Here is a 20541-nt window from a genome sequence, read left to right as displayed (position 1 = left end):
ATTATCTTGCTACACAAGAAAAATCAGATTTTAAAAATGAGAAAGAAAATAAAATGCAAGCAAACAGCAACAAAGAGTAAAAGTGTTATATTGTGATCCACATTTAGTTCCCACAGTCCTCTCTCTGGTTGCAGATGACTCTCTCCATCATAAGAACATTGGAATGGTCTGAATCATCTCATTGTTGTAAGAAAGCCACATCCATCAGAACTGATCATCCTATAATCTGGTTGCTGTCTTATATAATGATCTCCTGGTTCTACTCATTTCACTTAGCATCAGTTCATGTATATCTCTCCAGGCTCTCTGAAATCATCCTGCTGATCATTTCTCATAGAACAATAATATTGAATGTATCTTGTTAAAGAAAGGAGACAAATGCCACGAATATGAGCAAGATGACTTTTATTTCCATCCTTAATGGAAATCACACCATTATTTAAGAACATTTGAAAAATCTTGAAATAATTTAAACTGAAGGCACAGAAGAACAAACAAAAATATCTAACTATAAGATCTTAAAGGGGTAAAGATATTTTCAGTGATGAGAATAAATTATGAACAAGTTTCCATCACCAAATATCATTCTGAACAAAAGCTACATCTTTTGCAATAATATCTATTGTGGAAGCCAGAATATATTTTTTTGTGATAAAAAAATGCTGGAAAAGATTTTTTTTTTCTCTCTCTCAAAATACTGAAGCCTATATTACCTAGTTCACTTGTAGCACTTTACATCTGGTAAAGCTTATGTCAAGATACTGTCTGGTGGCTACTCCCCCAAGAGATGACTTATTTTTATAAAATGTTTAAAAAATGCAAAGTAGATTAAAAAATTCTATTTTGGGGAGCAAGAAGAAACTTGTTGCATGTCAAATAGAATACCAAAGTAGTTCACTATCAGATTGCTTCAAAAGCCAATAATCATGCAACAGTAATATACTGTATGAGAGGAACATTCTGTTGTTTCCTGGATGTGTATAGACCAGGGCCACTATAGTGATGAATGAGAAAATGGCAATTTATTGGCGCCAAATAGATTTTTAAAAATTATTTCAAAAGTAGCTAGAATAATCAGTTATATATTATAGACAGTTTATACCCCAGCAGTGTAATTGCTGAACTTAAAAATTCGGTTCATGCTTCACGATGTACTATAGCAATTTTGAAATACATTCTCTGATAATTAATACCATTCGTTACAATACAGAGGTCACTTGTAAATTAGCTCAGGTTCTGAACTAGGTTTCTAATTGAAACTCTTTTTCAAGTATGTATAACATTAACAAATGTACAGGGTTTATTCCAACTTAGCACACCATTTTATATATTTCTTCAAAGGATATCTATGTTGTATAAATTAAAAAAAACTTAATGAAATAAGTCTCTGGTTCAATATCTGAAAGATTTTAATAACAAAAACCCTCAAAACTCAGGTACATGGCAGATCTCTCTGTCTTTTTTCTATTATTTAATTTTTCAGTTTAAAGAATAAATAATAGGAAAAAACTCATTCAGGATTCAATTAGATTAAAATGAAATCATCTCTTTCATTTAACTGTGGCATATGCTTTTATAAATGTAGTTTTTTCTTTACGAAAGTTCAACTGTGTTTAATACTTAAGTCACAAAAATGTTTCTTCATTAGGTTACTGATAACTAATATAAAGTCTAGAAATAATTATAGCAAAAATGTTTTCATCAAAAATTTCCTATGTAATAAATCATTTTGGGGGGAAAGTTACATATTAAAGGTTTTGGTTTTTAGCTTAAACACAACTTCTACTACAACTAAATCTATATTTATTTGTTAATTTCTTTTTCATTAGTGAGCATAATATCCCCTAATTATTTTCTACTATTCTACATATTGCACATTATAAAAAAACCCAAAAAACTCTTTAATACCACTAGGCCTGTATCTTCTTCATTCTGAACACCAACAGAATGAAGTAGAAATAAGTGGGCCTAGAAATCCACTTAAGACCAATCTTTGAAATGTTGGCACCAATGAAATTAGGAATTGGTGTTGACAAAAATTAAAATTATGTCCCTTCACAATACTGATTCTAACAAATGACACAGCATTATATTTTGTTAAGTATGACTGATGTGAATCTTCATCATAAAGACAAATAGATATATTTTACAATTTGATTTTTAAAACAGCAAAGAGAAATAATAAAATACTGTGATGCAATTGGTTATGTCCAAATCTTGGGAAGGTTTCGTTCACAGTTAAAGGCCAAAATCTAACACTTGAGAGTGTGAAATTTTAGAAAATAAACTAGTGTTTAATGGAACTAGTGTTTTGTTGTTGTTGTTGTTGTTGTTGTTGTTTTAAAGCTGAAACACAAATGTGGGAAGGTGAATTAAGATCTTTAAATTAAAATAAAAGATACATGAAAATCATCCAAAATAGCAGTTCTGAGCCTTGCTTATCATACTAGCTGTGCCAATAACTTAGGGGGGGAAAGAAAAAAACAAAAAACAAAAAAACACAAATACAAAACAAAGTTTTTCTTTAGAAACTGTGAGAACGGAAGATTCCTGAAGTAGAACTAACATCATAAATCTATACAAGGCTTCCAGGCCAACAAATAACTGTCAGAGTAACCTTGTTCCTTTGCTCCTTCAGCATGGGAACGAGTGCTGAATGGCTCATACCCAGAGTAGACAGCCCATTCACAGCAATAATCATGTCACCACACCTGGTCAAACAAACAAAACATATCCAATATTACTGACAGAATTTCAACACAGGACATCTATTAGATAATCATTTGGCCTAAAGCTATAAAGGTATGTTGCAGTTGATTTGTTCAAAAAAATATAATCTATTTAGCAAACATGAAGGTTTTGCTTATTACAGATAAGGCATCATGTTATATATTGTGGAAGATACAAAGAGAAATAAGATTTTATTTTCTGCTTATTTTAAAATTAATCCAGAGAAATTTCCCCAAGGATCTGCCAGTTCTATTGCATTAACTGTGGTGTAATAACAGGAGTACTGCATTTAATCCTAAGCCCTGGGCTCTCATCCCAGCTGTACCACTCAGTGTGTGTTCTTGGGTAAGTTTCAATTTTTCAGAGCTTAGTTCCTTCACCTGCAAAATAAGGCAGGGGATGGACTTTCTTCTAAGGTCCCTTCCAGCTCCAAATCTAGAATCCTACAATCTTATTCCAAACAGAACCTAGAGAATGACAACAGATGTTGTCATCTGATAGACCTAGGGTTGACTGGTGGTAATGATAAAGATTGAGGTGTTTATGTTTAAAGGACAGAATAAAGAAAATTTCAAGTAAGCCTGAAAAATTTAGCTGCTAATATTGTTTTAGTCCTAAGGTAATGTTTTAAAGATAGATCAGCTATGCAATTTTTACATAGACCAAAAGAGTTAGTCCTGAATGAATTAAAATTAGTTTTTTAAGCAAATACAAATGGTAATTCATTTAAATTCATCATTTCTTTTCTCCAATAGGACTTTGTTGTAATCAATCATCAATCTTTTCTTTCTCTGATGGATCCTTTCCTTCTGAGTAAAAATATAGTAAGGTCACTGTCATTAAAAATATGTGCACGTGCACACCCATCCACCCACCACTCATTCTCTTGACACTGATATCCCCTATTCAAGCTATCGACTTTCTCCTCTAGTCTATTTCTATTAATTACTCTATGCTTGTTGCATTCAATTTCTTACCATCCACTCATTTCTCTATCCTCTGCAATTTGGCTTCTGGCCCTAGCAATCTCCTGAAATCACTTTCTTCAGAGACTTCCTTACTTCCACGTCTAAGAGACTTTCATTTCAGCTTTCATTTAGTTGTGAAAACTTTTACTTAGGGTGCCTACACTCTATGTAAGGTACAGTATAATCAGAAGTAGAAATTATAATGCTAAGTGTGGAAATGATCGATTTATTTTCTTCCTTCACCTATGTCAACAGAACATCTGTGATATAAATAAATTATGACATTAATCTAATTAATATTTAGTTGTCAGCATCATTTATAAAGCACAATCATCTATCTAGTATTCCATCCAGTATTTTATGTTGTTGTTGTTTTTAATGTAGATGCTGCTACAGAAACTAAGACATTAAGAGTTAACTTTTATACATCATTATCTCATGCATGATAGATAATATGCCAAAGGACAATTTCCTGCCTCCCGCAGCTGAGAATTCTGACTGAAAACACAGAAGTCCTTGACAGCTGGGTGTGCCCAGCTAGGGATATAGCCCTCAAATCATCTGTTAGCACACAGGTACTGTTCTTTTCTCCAATATGACTAGCTCATATCCACTCTTGTTCACCAGACTGAAAAAAATCTAAAAATGGAGGCACTAAGCAGTGGATAGAACACCAGCCCTGAAGTCACGAAGGCCTGAGTTCAAAACTGGTCTCAGACACTTAACACTTCCTAGCTGTGTGACCTTGTGCAACCCCAATTTCCTCAGCAAAATAAATTAATTTTAAAATGGCCACAAGTTACTGAATATGGCCTTTTGGATCAACTTAACTATGTTATAATATATCTTTTATAGATCTGCAACGGTTTCCAGACTCACTTTAATCTTCCATCATAGTAAGCTGGGGTTCCCAGGACGATTGTTTTAATGAAAAAAGGTTGATTTGTGTGATTTTCTTCATATCCACCAACAATACTAAAACCCCAACTTCCCAAGTTGCTTCTTCGTAGAACAACATCATGAAAGCTATGAAGAACACTGTTAAAGAATAATACAGAAAACAAATTAAATTTTCATGGGTGTACCTTTCTTTCCTTTTTTAAAAACAACGTATTTATTGCTATATCTTGTTTTAATATGATCTACATTTCCCAATGTATTCCTCCCCTTTCCTCTATCAAAAAGCCACATTTTATTTAAAAGTACATTGCATGATTTTGGTCAAAATATGATCATCCATATATAAAGGGAATGTTCACCTTAGCTCATCCAGTAAATACCACCCTGAATGTAACATTTTATTTTTTTATTAATAGCTTTTTATTTTTCAAAATACATATATAGATAGTTTTCAACACTCGCCCTGGAAAAACTTGTGTTCCATATTTCTCCCTCTCTCCCATCCCAGATAGCAATCCAATATAGGGTAAACATGTTCAATTAAATGTAATATTTTAATAATCTCTTTTTAATATAAATGCACTTACTGAATTAACTGTAATTCTTCTATTTCTCTCCCCAAAAAAGATTATACATACATATACATATATATGTATTTCTCTCTCTGTCTGTCTGTCTATCTATCTATCTATTCCTGTCACTTGAATTGGTATTCTCAATAAGTGACTTCTAATCATCTTTTGTTTTTTAATGATTTATAAACTACTATGGAAAAGCTCTACTAAGTCCATCTCTAAATGAGTTAGTTAAAATGAGATATTTATCTTCTGAGAGCTGGCCCCAGTGTAAAAAGCCAAAATGAAGGGAATATAACATAATTATTAAACTACAAATATAAAAATGTTGCTGTAGTTTTTTTAAAAAATAAACTAAAAAAGCCCCATTTTAAGTTTCTACTTTAATTTTTTAGCAGTGCTTTTTTTTTCCCCCTATAAAAATACTTCCAGTCAACTCAGTAGAAGAAACTTTCCAATTGCTCACGTTTCTTTTTAGGAAGGCTGCAGAAGAATGAGGGAAAGGGAAATAAATCCAAAAGGAATATGATTTTGGAATTCTGTTGTAAATTTTGAATGGGCTGGCAGAAAAGGGGGAGATGCTTTGCTCTTCCATTAATGTTTTTGGGAGAGAGAGAGAGACAACAAGGGAAGAGGGGGAAGGGGGAAAGGAGAAAGGAGAGAGGGGAGGGGAGGAGGAGGGAGAAAGAAAGAAAAAACATTCAATCTCCATCCTCAAAAAGAAATCTCCATTCTAAAAGCCACAATTGGTTATCTAGCCTTTGCTTGAAGACCTCCAAGTATCCAATACTTCCAAGAACCCAGTATCTCCCAGGGTAATGCATTCTACTTCTATAGAATTTTAATTGTTAGACAGTTTTTCCTGATATCAAGCCTTCATTGTCCTCTTTGCAACTTCTATACATTGATCTTGTTTCTGCCTTCTTTAGCTACTTCTTTTTCCATGTGACAATCTTTCAAATACTGAATCCAACTATTCTGTATCCTATCCCTTGACTGTTCTCTTCTCCAGGCTAAACAGACCCTTTCTTTTCATTGCTTCTTAAATGACCTGACAACTTGGACGCTTCTGCTCTTCATGCTTTTCAATTCATTAATTTCTCTCCTAAACTGGTATCCAGAAATGAATGTTAACACTGTGAACTGACCAAGGCAGAGACACTCACAATTCCTTATTTCTGGGACCTACACCTCTCTCAATGGAATTCCAGAGCCCATTTGCTTCTTTGGTTGCTTTCTATCCACAGAATATACTGGTGAATTTGATTTTGGGAAGGCTTTTACATTCTCTGCTGAATTTCATCTTGTTTCAGTTAGCTCAGCATTCCAGACTTTCAAGATCTTGTTGGATCCTAACTGTATTCCTCCTGGCCTGGTGTCACCTGCCAATCTGATAAACAAGTTATCTCTGCCCTTATAGAAGTCCTTGATAAAAATATTAAATAGCACAGATCCCTCAGGCTCTCTACTGGAATCAATAGTGAAAATGACAACCAGTGATAACTGTTGTTCTTGGATGTTGGCTATCTAATCAATTCTAAATCCACCTAATTATATCATTATCTAATTCATATCTCCCCATCTCCTCCACAGAATAGTATAAGATACTTTACAAATGTTTTGCTAAAGCTGATGTCAATGATATCTATAGTATACCCTTATTTACTTGTTTAGTAACTGCCCAAAAATAAATAAATAAATGAAGTGTCTAGTCCAATTTATTTTAAATATAGTTGTTCTGACTCTTGGTAATTACTACTTCCTTTTCTATATGTTCAATGACCATCTCCTGCCATTTTCTATTTAGTATATTAATCTAGCAACACATACTATGTTGCAGGTAGTGTATTAGTTACAAAGAATGAAGCAATGCCATTTGCAAAAAGCTACATTCTAATGGAAGAGACAAATAGATATTATTTATATATAAAAATGTGTATACACATACACATATATTTATATGCACATACATCTATAACTCTCTCATATTCATAAATACAATATATGCCAAGTAATCAAATTCAAGATCATTGGGGAAGGGACACTAGAACTTAGGGGGGAATCAGGAAAGACATATTTTCATACAAAAAGATGGCTTCTGAATTTTATTTAGAAAAAGAGAGGGACTTTGCTGAGTCAAGAGGAATGAAGGAAATGCATTCCAAACCTGGGGGACAGTGAGAGCAAACCATGACGTTTCAATTGTCCCTGACAGGAGCTCAGAATTCTTATTTAGTTTTTTAGTTACTTTTGTAGTGCCAGAGAATGAAGTCCATCTGGACTGGTGACTTGAATTAATAAAGGAAAACTGGACTCTCCTATCCTGGGCAGCCCTGGTGAACTACATTTTTTTTTTCCCTGTCATTTCTAGTGCAAAGGTTATTTTTCTTGTCAGAAAACAGAAACAGAAGAAGAGAAAGGCCCTATTTCTTCTATGATCAGTTATTCCCTTCCAGTCCATGCCCCAATGCAGTCCTATCTTTTCTTTGATTCTTGCTTCCTCTCAAAACATCGAAAACAAAATAAAACACTACAAACTAAAAAAACAAATCACCTCCCTTTTGTTATCTTCTGCTTCTTTGGAAACTCATTAGCATTCTTGGGCATCATTTCCCTAAGACTGTACCAAAATGGATAGTAAAGGAAGAAAGACAAAACAGTTCTGAAGGACATAGAAGCATTTCTTAATATTCCAGGGGTTTTTTGCTTGTTTGTTTTGTTTTGTTTTGTTTTTTAAATAAAGTTGGATGTCCTAAGGTAGAGATTCTTTGACCATGTTTTTAGTAATAAAAAGTGTTCCTTAACATTGCTGATCCTAAAGGAAATGTTATATCATGACACCCTTTGCCAGAACCTCCAGTCTATCTAACTTTGTTCTTTGGCACACAGGGTTGAAAGGGACAGTGGGCTCTCTAGGGCTGGGAGGTGAGAATGCCAGGTCCTTTTCATTAATTCATTGGTTTGACAAAGGTCTTTGACCCCTCATTCACTTTCAGTGAAAGGGCTTTCAGTAAGAGCAGAGATGTATGAAACTTTATGAAGACCATTGCATTTTCACAAAAAAGTCACTTTTTGGACAATGATTTCTGACTTCAGATTTTTACAGAATGGAGAAAACAGTTGTGATTTCACATATACAATAAATAATCTCACAATGTACATGATTTTCTAGATAGAGATGATATTTGTAAAGTGTTTTCCAAACCTGAAGCCTTATATGAATGCTACCTAGTCCCATTCTCATTATTATTAATATCTTCTGGATAAGAAAGAAATGCACTATATAATGAAGCCAAAAAAACCTTAAACTCACAATACTTCTGTTAAACCAGAAAATGTCTAGTCTCAAAGGTACAATAACATGCAAAATTGCTGATCAAATATATTAGACTTGTTAACTGATTAATATATTTTACTAAGCCCCTTAAAGAGGCAGTAGAGGAATTTATGAACAGTTGTCATGCTTTAGACAGAATCCCTAGAGGACGTGGATGGCTCCTATACAATCAGTAAATGGAGTGGATGAGCACTCTAGAGGTGCACAGAATTTAGGGAGGAGAAAAGTATCCCTTAACTACAAACCCCAGCTCTCAAATGCCGCTGTGAAAAGCACCATTCTCCTAATTTCTCAAATTTCTAATCTCAGGATTATTCTTACCTCTTCCCCTTCTCTCCCTCACCCCATCGATCGAACTATGGTTGCCTTTTCTACATTTGTATATTCCTCCCATCTGATCCCATCTCTCCATTCACATAGCTACCTGGCTCAAGCCCATCTCCTCCCACATATTGCTGTAGTAACCTCCTCATTGGGGTTTCTGCTTCAAGTCTCTCGAGCAGAATTGGGGGGGGATACCTGTTGATCCCCAAGGTAAGGTTTCTGGCTTTCCAGAAAAAGGCATGGAAGGACTTTAGGCCAGGATTTCAGTAGTCAGGATTACAATCAGGCAGTGAAGCAGCATATTGTGGGGACAGAGCCTAAGGTCAATGGGAGCAATGAAAGTACATAAATTGCCCAGGATTATCAGAAAGAAGAGCGGTTTCTGTACTTGTTTTAAGAATGTGACTATAAGCCTTGTACAGGGGAATCTCATCAAGATCCCTGAGGAAACCTAACCTGCAGGTACCACTTGTCAGAGTAGACCAGAGGGCTACTGCTACACTAAACTATTCCCAGCCACCTTTTCTCTGACAGTTAAGAACTAGAAACAAAGCAGATGCTTATCAGACGGCTAAACAAACTGTGGAAGAGTGCAATGAAATCTTATTGCACTGAAAGAAATGATGAGTAAGAAGAATTCAGAGAAGCATAAGAAGACATATGACTGATGCAGAAACAAGTTAGCAGAACAAGAAAAGCAGTATAAACAATGATCAAAACAATTTAAGTAGAAAAAACAACAACAACAACAAAAAAAAACAAAACCATGAATTCTACCATGAATGTAGAATGAATTAAAATGCCAAAGACTAGAAATTAAAATAACTCTACCAGGGCAGAGGATAATGGAAATGAACTGCATGCTATAATGCCAGATTTAGTTTGGGGAGAAGGAAGAATTCTGCTTTACTATATTATTTATTTTCCTGGTTAAGACATGGCTTGTTCAGGAAGGAATTATAGATTTCAAAATAAAGGTGATATAAAGGCAATAATAAAAAGTTTAAAACAATCTTAACTTTTCAAGTCTAACAGAAATAAGATAAAAAATATCAAAACAGAATATGAGTTAAGTACTTTGGAGAAGGAATGAATTGTGTCTTTTCAACTAAAGAAAAAATACAAATAAAATAATCCAACAAGCAAATAAAATAAAGGTACCTTGGAAGTCCAAGCCACATGATCCATGATGGTGACCAACTGGCATCATACTCATTTTCACTGATTGTACTTGGTTGCTCTTCATTAGGCTGGGTCTGTTCTTCAACAATCTGGACTTCTAGAGCTTTGAGAGTAACAGCTGGGGAAGCAGCACTAGCTTTCAACACAGCAACTGCCTCACTATGACTTAAATCAGTCAAATCAATGCCATTGATGTTCAGCAACACATCACCTATTGAGAAATACAACCAATAAAATGCTTAAGAAAAACTTATCCTGTATATATATGGTAATAAAGAGTGACATGGAAATTGATTAATACCAGTTCCAATTGTTCGGTAAAAAGTTGATCATCACATAATCTTGTTGCTGTGTACAATGTTCTCTTGGTTTTGTTCAATTCACTTAGCATCACTTCATGTAAATCTTTTTCAGAGTTTTCTGACATCAGCTTGCTCATTTTTTTTTTTATTTTAGATTTTAATTTGATTCTTTAATTCCTATAGAACCTGATAATTCTAGTAATCCCTCATGCAAGTACTTTTTAAAATAGCTTTTTATTTACAAAATATATGCATGGGTAATTTTTTAGTATTGATAATTGCCAAACCTTTTGTTCCAACTTTTCCCCTCCTTCCCTCCACCCCTTCCCTCAGATGGAAGGTTGGCCAATACATGTTAAATATATTAAAGTATAAGTTAAATACAATATATGTATACATGTCCAAATGGTTATTTTGCTATACAAAAAGAATCAGACTTTGAAATAGTATACAATTAGCCTGTGAAGGAAATAAAAAATGCAGGTGAACAAAAATAAAAGGATTGGGAATTCTATTTGGGGTTCATAGTCATCTCCCAGAGTTCTTTCGCTGGGTGTTTGCTCATCATTTCTTACAGAATAATAATATTCCATTACATTCATACATCATAACTTATTTAACCATTCCCAACTGATGGGCATTCCAATCCATTTTCAGTTCCTTGCCACTACAAGAAAAGCTTCTACAAATATTTTTGCATATGTGGTCCTTTTCCTTCCTATATTCCTTGGAATATAGACCCCGTAGTGGCCTGCTAGATCAAAGGATACAGTTTGATAACACTTTGGGCAAAGTTCCAAATTGCTCTCCAGAATAGTTGAATCATTTTACAACTCCAGCAATAATGCATTTGTGTCCCAGTTTTCCCAAACCCCTCCAATATTTATTATCTTTTCCTGTCATCTTAGCCAATCTGAGAGGTGTGTGAAATTGTATCTCAAAACTGTCTTAATTTGCAGTTCTCTAATCTGTCATAATTTATATCATTTTTTTTCATATGACTAGAGATGTTTTTAATTTCTTTGTTTGAAAATTATCTGTTCATATTTTTTGACCATTTGTCAATTGGGGAATGGCTCATATTCATATATTCAATTGTGTTTCTTATAAACAATATAGTGTTGGACTCTGGTTTCTAATCCATCCTGTAACCCCTCCAGTTTTATGGCTGATTTTATCCCATTCATTCTCACAGTTTTGACTTTTCATTGTGCTTTTCCCATCTTTTCTTTCCCTCTTTCCTGATCTTTTATGCTTTTGCTTTCCTTTGTTTCCAGTCTCCTATAATGACCTTTTTTTTAAAGAAAAAAAAAAATCTGTTTCATTAAAGTTTTATACATAAATACATATTCTCAAAATCAAACTTTACCTCGTTTAATTCTGCCATCTCTTGCAAGACAGCCATGAGGTGGTACACTGGTCACAAAAATTGGCAATTCACCACTCTTACTTCCCCTGCCTCCAGCTACTGTCATTCCAAGGGATTCATGTGGTTCCTTCTTCACAGTAATGTGCTTTTCTTGGCATGTAACACATTGAGAGAGATCCTATAACAAGGAAAAAATCTACTAAATTAAAAAAAAGTGGGGAAAAATAGGCTTTTCTTATATTAAATCAACAATATATACTTAAATATAACTTTAGCACAAGATTTACAAGGCCATCTTGTCCTGTTAAGGGACAGAAAGTATTTATAAGGATCAAATTTACTTATACAGTACTTTAAAGACACAAGTTTTAAAAAATTATTTGGAATTCAAACTCCAAATGAAATTAGGAAATAAGGCAGACAATGAGGATAGGACATAAAAATAGTTTGCTTTTCTTCTTTAAGTTTATAATAAATTCAGTATGTTACTTTTGAGGCTTTTCTGCTCATATGTATTTCTTTATAAGTTTTAGTTTCTTGTTCTGTGCATTAAAAAAAAAATGCTGAAAAACCTATTTTTTCTTTTGATTCTAATTTTTGACCTCACCACACATTACTTTTGATAAATATTCCTCAGTCAAGAGAATATTCTCATATACACAGTCATGATGACATCACGGGTAGGATAAATATAATTATGATTTCTAAAACACTGACAAAAAACAATGAAATATAATGACTATTTGTTTCTAGACGTTAATTACAATGTTACCTCTTCAGTGACATTATAACACAACTTGTATTTAAGAGTACTAATAACACATTCCTGAACTTAGCACCAGGACAAGGTAGATTTGCTGCCTTATCTATATATAGTTCTTGAGTACTACTTACTTTTATACTTGAATACTTTTAAGGTGCTGAAAAATTTTTTTTAACTTATTTTCTGTTTTAAAGTTGTCTTTTGTTTTGATACCTGTCATTTCTGGAAACCCCCTAAGAATCCTTTCTTGTGGTCCAAAAAAAATAAAAAATAAGCAAAAACATCCTATCCAGTGACTTCATTTAGTCATGTTCTAACTTGGTAAGTCCCCTACCTCTGAGCCATAAAAAAGGTGGAAGGAGGTAGGTTTCATCAAGTTACTTGGAGTCAAGCTTTAGTGGTTTTATCATTTGCTTTCCTGCAATCACTACTGAATTTTTAAAAATTCTCTCCCTTCCCCCCCCAACACCTTTTTTTGGCTAAAGTTCATATAATCTTTTCAAGTTTGCCAAACTCTCCATGTTCATAATTTCTTATCACACAATAATGTTTTACTTACATTTATATTATGGTTTTTTTTCAGCCATATTTCAATTTCTAAGCATACATTTTCTTTTCAGCTCTTTTCTATAGGGAGAATATTACTAAGGGGTATGTGTTCAGATTAAATACTTTTCTTGCACAATCTAAATTGATATTGAGCATGTAGAACAATTTGTGACTCCATCAATGTATTAATATTTAACATGCCTTCTTGGGGAATGGCTTAAACAAACTGTGGAACATTAATGTAAAGGAATATTACTGTGTTGTTAAGAAACAATATATTTGTGAATACAGAAGTGTGGATTTAGATAAAATGATGCAAAAAAGGACATGGAGGTGAAATCCCAGACTATAATGTAAATGGAAAAAATAACAATCAAAAATGAATACTTTGAAATTATAATTATCAAGATTAGTCACAAAGACTTTTGTTTCTTTGTACATATAGAGGATCATGAGTGTAAAATAGTGAGTTAAAAGAAGACAAACACCTTTTTCAATGTGGGTTACTTTAGTGGACTTAAAAAATTGTTTTTAGAAAACCCTCTTATAATAATAATTCAACAGCTCTCTCAACAGAGTAAAGGGATGGATGCAGTGGAATATATAAGGTAATATTGAAAAAAAAAGTATCAAAAATTAATAATTCACACCCCTCCCCTAAGCAATAGTTGTTAAAGTTCTCTCAAAAATTCTTTTTACATGATCTTTCACTTGAGATTACGTTATTTATTTTGAGTTATTTGTACTACAAGTTTAGTCTAAAATTGATTTCTGCTAAATGTTCTTGGCTTTTTCCAAATAATTCTTGCTGAAATAGAGGTTTTCCCAAAGTAATTCATATTCTTGGGTTTACCAATCATTTTTGTTTGTTGTTGTTGTTCATGGTTTTTAGTTGTTTGTTTCTTATCTATTCTGTTTCATTAATTTATTTTTCAGTTTTTTAAAAGTACTAAATAGTTTTGATGCCTACCACCTTATAATATAATTTAAAAGTCTGGTAATGCTATGCCTCCATCATTTTTAATTTCTTCCCTTGTTTCCCTCAATATTCTAGAGCTTTCATTCTTCCAAATGAATTTTGTTATTGTTTTAACTAGCACTACTCTGTAATTAATTTAGGTAATTAAAAATTATATTGACATAGTCCAATGATCAGTGAATAGCTCTTCAATTATTTAAATGAGCTTTTATTATTAGATGTTATAAAAATGTTTTTTGGTCATGCTGATACATGTTTTACATCAATGTTTTGTTGTCTATAGTAATTTTGAATAAAATTTCTCTTAATAACATTTTACCTGTTTTGTTAGAATTGTAGAGAAATGCTAATGAGTTTGTGAATTAATTTTGCATCTTACTTCTTTACTAAAGCTACTAGTTACTTCAATTAGTTTCTTTTCTGATTCTTTGAGGTTTTCTAAGTATATCATTATTTAATTTGCAAATTACTATGAAAGCATAGCAAATTTCATTTGCAAATATCATTACAAAAATGTAGCACAAGATTACATTTTAAAGAAGTCATAATGGGCTAATTGAGGATATCAACTCAAACCTCTAAGTCAGAGAATTTTTTCTTCCACAAATAAAATCTTTTGAGGAAGTTTTAAAGATGCTGTATTCCTTTCTTCCACTTTTGCTTAATTTCTTATTTCAGTAATGTCAAAAGTCTTTCTTTGTATCATTTTGAGAGTCAGGTTTTTTATTTTTAATCACACAAGGTTAATATGAATAAAAAACAGGTTTCAGTTAACCAAAATGTTCTGGAGCATGAGGCAGCTAAGTGATACAATGGACATAAATTTGGACTCTGAAGACATGAGTTCAAATCCGACTACAGACATTTACTAGCCATGCAATCCAGTTTCTTGGTCTGTAAAATGGGGACAATTATAGTACCTACTTCCCAAGATGGTTGTGAGGAAAAACTGAGATAACATTTGTAATTTTATTTATTTACATTCTCTTTCATTCTTCCCTATTATCTCTCATAATCCTTCATGATTGTTCAAATGCCATTTCCTGTGAAGTCTTTTCTCAATTGCTAATGTTATTAATTTCCTTCTTTAAACCACTATGAATTTACTTATGTGTTTGCAAGTTCTATATTCCAAATGAAATGGCCATTTTTTTTGGGGGGGGGAGGGATGACGGGTTCTCTTGGGCAGTAAAATAACAAACATCTAATAAATAAAGGTTAAACCTAATCAAAAGTAAAATATCAAATACAACATGAGTTCATTATGTCAAAACCTTTATCAAAAGGAGAGCTTTCTGATCACTCTTGTTTTTTACAAATTCTGTTCATGGGACTTTTGTAGTTGTTTTCAGTCATATCTAACTATTACTCCATTTGGGATTTTCTGGGCAAAGATACTGGAACAATTTGTCATTTCCTTCTACAGCTCATTTTATAGGTGAGGAAACTAATTCAACCCAGGATAAGTTATTTGTCCAGGGTCACATAATTAGTAAAGGTCTAAGGCCACATTTGAATTCAAATCATCTTGAGTCCAGGCCCAAGGCTCTTTCACCCATTGTGCACCTAACTGCTCTTGTGTAAACAATTAAATCATCCTTATACATCTACTTCCAAAATAAACCAATTCATCAGTTCAGGTATTCCTTAGAAAGAGGTGACTTGAATTAACTATTCAAATCAATTAAAAGATCATTTATTCACTTCAACTATGAGGCAGCCAAGGCATTGGGGATATAGAGGTGAAAACATGCCAGTTTCCTAAGGGCACACAACCACCTATCCAGATAACTTAAGGCAATTTGAAGGGGGAAAAAAGGAGCAAAATAGCAAATAGGCAATCAGAAAAATACTTTCTATAATAGGAGACCTCTGAATTTTAGAAATTCAGTAAAAATAACTCGATATCTCCCTATATAAATTTTTTTCTGTAGACAAAAGGAAACTCAAAAGATATGTGAATGGCTTCAAAGTACTCTTCAGAGGTTCAATTAATACCAACAAAAGTTTATTTAAGGAATCATTTAAATATTTAGTTTAAGTATATTTCAGTTCCAAAGATAACTGATTAAAGTTTTCTAAATAAGAGACTTAAAAAAAAAAAAAAAAAAAAAAAAAAAGGCTGCTAACAGCAGTCTTTTATTTTGACCATTAAATATTTGACAAATGAAGGTGGTATGTTAGTAGTAAGCTGTTCAAATAAGGTATAAAAGCAATTTCAATGTGATTCTTTGAACAATCAAGCTCTGTGAAAAATCTGGATATATATAGGATATGTCTTTTACAACATTTGTTTCTAACAAGGGCCAGTAAGACTATTAATGAAACTAAAGTTCTCTGTGCAGTATGAACATAATTCTCAATATATGCATTACTTGGAATGAGTGGACTAAATAACTGGACTTATTTTTTGCAAGAGTTAAGTGGGAGAATCAAATGTAGAGAGAATATATAACTGGCAGAATACACCATGATGTGAATGAGGAATTTTTTTGATGTGCTCTTTCTCATAGGGTCAAACATTTTTCCATGATGTTACAGCTTTAAAATTATTTGAAATTATATATTAAATACATTAAAATTATTTAAAATTATTGTAAAAATTAAAACAAAAAAAATTGACACCATTCTAACTCAATTTTTAATATACAAAGGTTTTAGGAAATGCTACAAATGATCCAAATCCCATTTTAAACAATTTCTCATTTCATATAACCATAATTATACTAGAAAAAATTTAGATTTCTATTGCATCAATAGTCTTTTTGGTCCAGTATTGAAATAAGTAGAGCACCTAAAGTTCTCCTAAGTAATGAATCAGATAACATAGTACAAAGTCAAATTACACTGCACAATAGGGCAGAAAGTTAGTAAAAGCATTGCTTGATAGAAAAGCCAGATATTGCTACTAAGTTTCTTTTTTTTGAGGGATGGGGAAGAGATACATGTGTGAAACACAGATACACATAAATTACAACAGCACTTTGGAAGTTAATTATGAGTTTTAAAGTATATGAATAAATATTTTAATTTTAAATGTAGTTGAAGTTTTACTAAAAGGAGAGATCTTTAAGAAGCTGATATTTCACTTTTATTTTGATATAAATGAATGAACCTTCAACCTGGTTAACTACTTTCATAATTTGATTGAAATTAACTAAGGAACAATTTGAGGTAATAGAAAATAAAGTATTTGATGAAACCTTCTGTTTTCTGAATTTTGGAATTAAAGCTGGAACAAATTTAGAATGTGAACTCTGTGAGGGAAGCTACTATTTTTGGCCTCTTTTTGTAACTATAGCACTTAGTCTAGTACTTGACACATAAGTATACACTTCATAAATGTTTACTGACTGACATTCCTTCTACCACAAAAACTGATTGGATCTTTGAAAGTATTCAAAATAGTATGGCTAAATAAAAAGAAAAGAACAGAGAATTAATTATATGTTTTAAAAAGGGAAATAAATTGGATGTAGAATTAATTCATGAGATAATTTTAACAGTATTAATAATGGTCACTATGTTCTTAGGTCTTTTAAAACACAAAGAAAAGTTCTTACCTTATGTGAGCTAGGTCTGCTATGATACAGCTGCTGTGCCTGGTGCTGGCTGCTATTATGAGTTCCTGGTTCCCTGTTAGTACTGTTGGTCTGTGGTTTCCCTGGTCTCGAAATTGTTAAATTCACTCTCTCTCCACTAGCCTGAGGAAAACACACAATTGCAGTCAATCATTAATAGTATCTTCCAATTTAAGAATTATTCAACTAGAGTCACTGTTTTCCACTATTTTGCATCTTATTGGAATTCTTAATCTAACTGACCATATTATTGCAGCAGGGCCTGAGCCCATTTGGGCAATGACTTAGAGGAACAATGAGAAGAGAAAAAAGATAACTATCTGCTAATATTTTTCAAGTCCCCAGATTGACATGTGTATATGTGTGTATTGTTAAAATAAGTTTTATGTCAGAAATTTTTATTTCTCTTCCAGATGTATCTTTTTTATCAGTTCATGAATTGCCCCCATCCCTAAACTCCAAATTGTCTTACTAAGACAAAGAAATATGATTATCCTTCCTTTTCATACTCAGGTAACCTTTTTGTATTTTTTTTTCTAGTAAAGACTGAGATTCAAGAAGCAATTTCTCTGAACACTCACAATTAAAATCTTTAATGATGTCTTCTGTCCTAAAATATTTAAATGCTACAATGGCTATTAAAAAAAAAAAAAAAAAGAAACAGGTCAGTTTACTGACATGAGAAAAGGTATTAGATCAAAGTTTCATGGAAGTTTAAAGACACATGGGGTCATCTAAACAATCCCAAAAAATTTGGTGAAGTTGTATATTTCTGTGTTGCATCATGATGCCAATGCTTGATATTAAAAATCCTAACACATATAGAATCTTGATCTTTAGAATTATGAAACAAAACACATTTAAATGGAATAGGAGTAAATAATTAATCAGGATTCTAAAAAATGAAAAGATATTTGATTGATGGCTACTTCAGCAATCTGACATCTAATATTTTTAGGTCTACAAAAGACAATGTATTTGATTATCATAATTATTTCAAATATAGGGTTCTCTTGGGGAAAAAAAAAAAAAAGTAGCCTGTCAGTTGCTGCCTAAAACTAAGAACAGTTTTTATATCGCCAACCTCAGGCAGTTTCAGTTTTACATGATTTAGAATATTATCTTGTAAAATAATATATAATGATTTAAAAATACAAATGTAATCACAGTTCACTGCAAATATAAAATCTCATACATGTCAGCATACTGTCCATATTTTGATTTACACATTAAAATGGGTAGTGTGTGGGAGGCAAGCTGAAAGAGAGAGAGAAAGAGAAAGAGAGAGAGAGAGAGAGAGAGAGAGAGAGAGAGAGAGAGAGAGAGAGAGAGAGAGAGAGAAAAGAAAAAAAATAAAGAAAAGAAAGGGAGAAAAAAAGCTGCTTTTAAAGGTCAAAGAAGCAAAGCTACAGGATTGTGTAAACAGAAATAGGCAGTTTGTATTCTGTTCAACAATAGGATGAACCTACAATGATTCTACTGCAAAAAAGACCTCTTACTATCTTAGAGGTATCCTATTTCACCAAGATGGTCTGATGAGATTAAACACAGAGAAAACATCATCACTGGAACAAACCTGATCTCTGCAACTCCTGAGAAATGACTAAAAAATCTGTCCCTATAATTCAAACTCCTAAATGAGGAAAGCAGCCTCTTCCTTCTATAGCTAGAAAGGTCATCATAAAGTTATATAAAACTCTAGATTTCTGTGTATTTCCCTTTGTTCCTTAATGTAGACATCCATCTTTCGACTGATACTAATTAATGTTTTTTTTTTTTTTAAATCTTCTAGCCTAGTTTCTTGATTTACTGATCAAAGTAGAAGGCATTTACTCCCCCAAAGGATCATTCTGGATTAAGGAATTCCTCAATAGTAGTAATATCTTCCTCAGAGGTTAGTCTGCAAACACTATCAGTAATTGTTCTTTGATAATTCTTCTACACACTGGTCTACCTACTTACGCTGAAGATTTTTCCTTCATTTAATCATGAAATGTTTGTATTTAATCATTCCAATCTTTCCATTTCAAGTACATTCCACATGGCATTACTAAACCCTAATATGTCTTTCATTTACAACACTGAATCTACAAAAACTGTTGTCATTTAGTTGTTTGCTAAGGTTATTTTCTTGGAACCAATAACATTAGGTTGCATACTTGATAAATGTGTGCTCATTTTTAATGAATCCAGAGATGCAAGGTAATCTCAGGACACATACTAGACATGTAATAACTATTTACTGAATTGAACTGAATTGAAAGCAGCACTGTACTAGTGACTAGAGTGTCATTCTCTGAGTTACTACTGCCCTGTACTATATGTTGGCTCTGTGACTGGGAGCAGGTCATTTAGCATTTAGGGTCCTGATAACTCTCTAGGACTATTAATTGCAGAAAAATCCCATCATTAATTTCTTATCAGAAGTTTCCTACATTACTGAAGTTACAGGTTTGGTAAAAAAAACAAAAACAAAAAAACCACCAAAACTAAAACCAATAACTTAACCCTACAAAAGGTTAAGGATAGAGTGAGAATGTTGTGTACTTCAATGATTATACTGAGTTTAGCCTTTCACTACTCCTCAACTTGTCCTCATGCTGAAATTCAACATGACTAACAACTACTCAAGAATCTGCCACTATAGGCTAATAGAACAGGAATTTGAACTCAGATCTGCTCTATTGGAAGTTTAGCTCTCTATGCACATCATGTACTTTGGGTTTTTTAATATTAACAAATTACATTTAGTTAATGTATTTATGAATAGCATTTCCTATCCTTTCAGTTTATAATCAAACCAGAAGAAGCAGTCAATCTACAAGCACTTTAGGACTAATTTTTAACAAGAAAACAAAAAAATGCCATCAAGAATGAAGTCAGGTGATATAAAAAAAAGTATGATATGACTCTTCATTAATGAATATTGCCAGTTGAGGGTAATAAAGTTCCTTTTCCATAACAAGTAAAAGTTAGTATCAA

The 20541-nt window shown here is 32.6% G+C and overlaps 1 protein-coding gene across 2 annotated transcripts in view; it reads right to left on the bottom strand.

Annotated features, from left to right (window-relative positions):
• Window positions 1-390: 390 nt before the first annotated feature.
• LNX2 (ligand of numb-protein X 2) overlaps window positions 391-20541 on the bottom strand; it is an 86852-nt gene continuing 66701 nt past the window's right edge. For both annotated transcript variants that reach the window (XM_074303584.1, XM_074303585.1), the window contains 5 exons: window positions 17542-17682; window positions 11688-11865; window positions 9996-10227; window positions 4578-4736; window positions 391-2711 (listed from right to left, as the gene is read on the bottom strand). In XM_074303584.1, the coding sequence (XP_074159685.1) occupies window positions 2576-2711; window positions 4578-4736; window positions 9996-10227; window positions 11688-11865; window positions 17542-17682 (846 nt within the window). In that variant the 3' untranslated portion in view covers window positions 391-2575. The remainder of the gene's footprint in view (window positions 2712-4577; window positions 4737-9995; window positions 10228-11687; window positions 11866-17541; window positions 17683-20541) is intronic.

This window comes from Sminthopsis crassicaudata, chromosome 3 (genome assembly GCF_048593235.1).
Source record: "Sminthopsis crassicaudata isolate SCR6 chromosome 3, ASM4859323v1, whole genome shotgun sequence".
In the NCBI taxonomy this organism is placed as follows: Eukaryota; Metazoa; Chordata; class Mammalia; order Dasyuromorphia; family Dasyuridae; genus Sminthopsis; species Sminthopsis crassicaudata.
The sequence above is the reverse complement of the archived record's forward strand: the minus strand, read 5'-3'. Positions and strand labels throughout refer to the sequence as shown.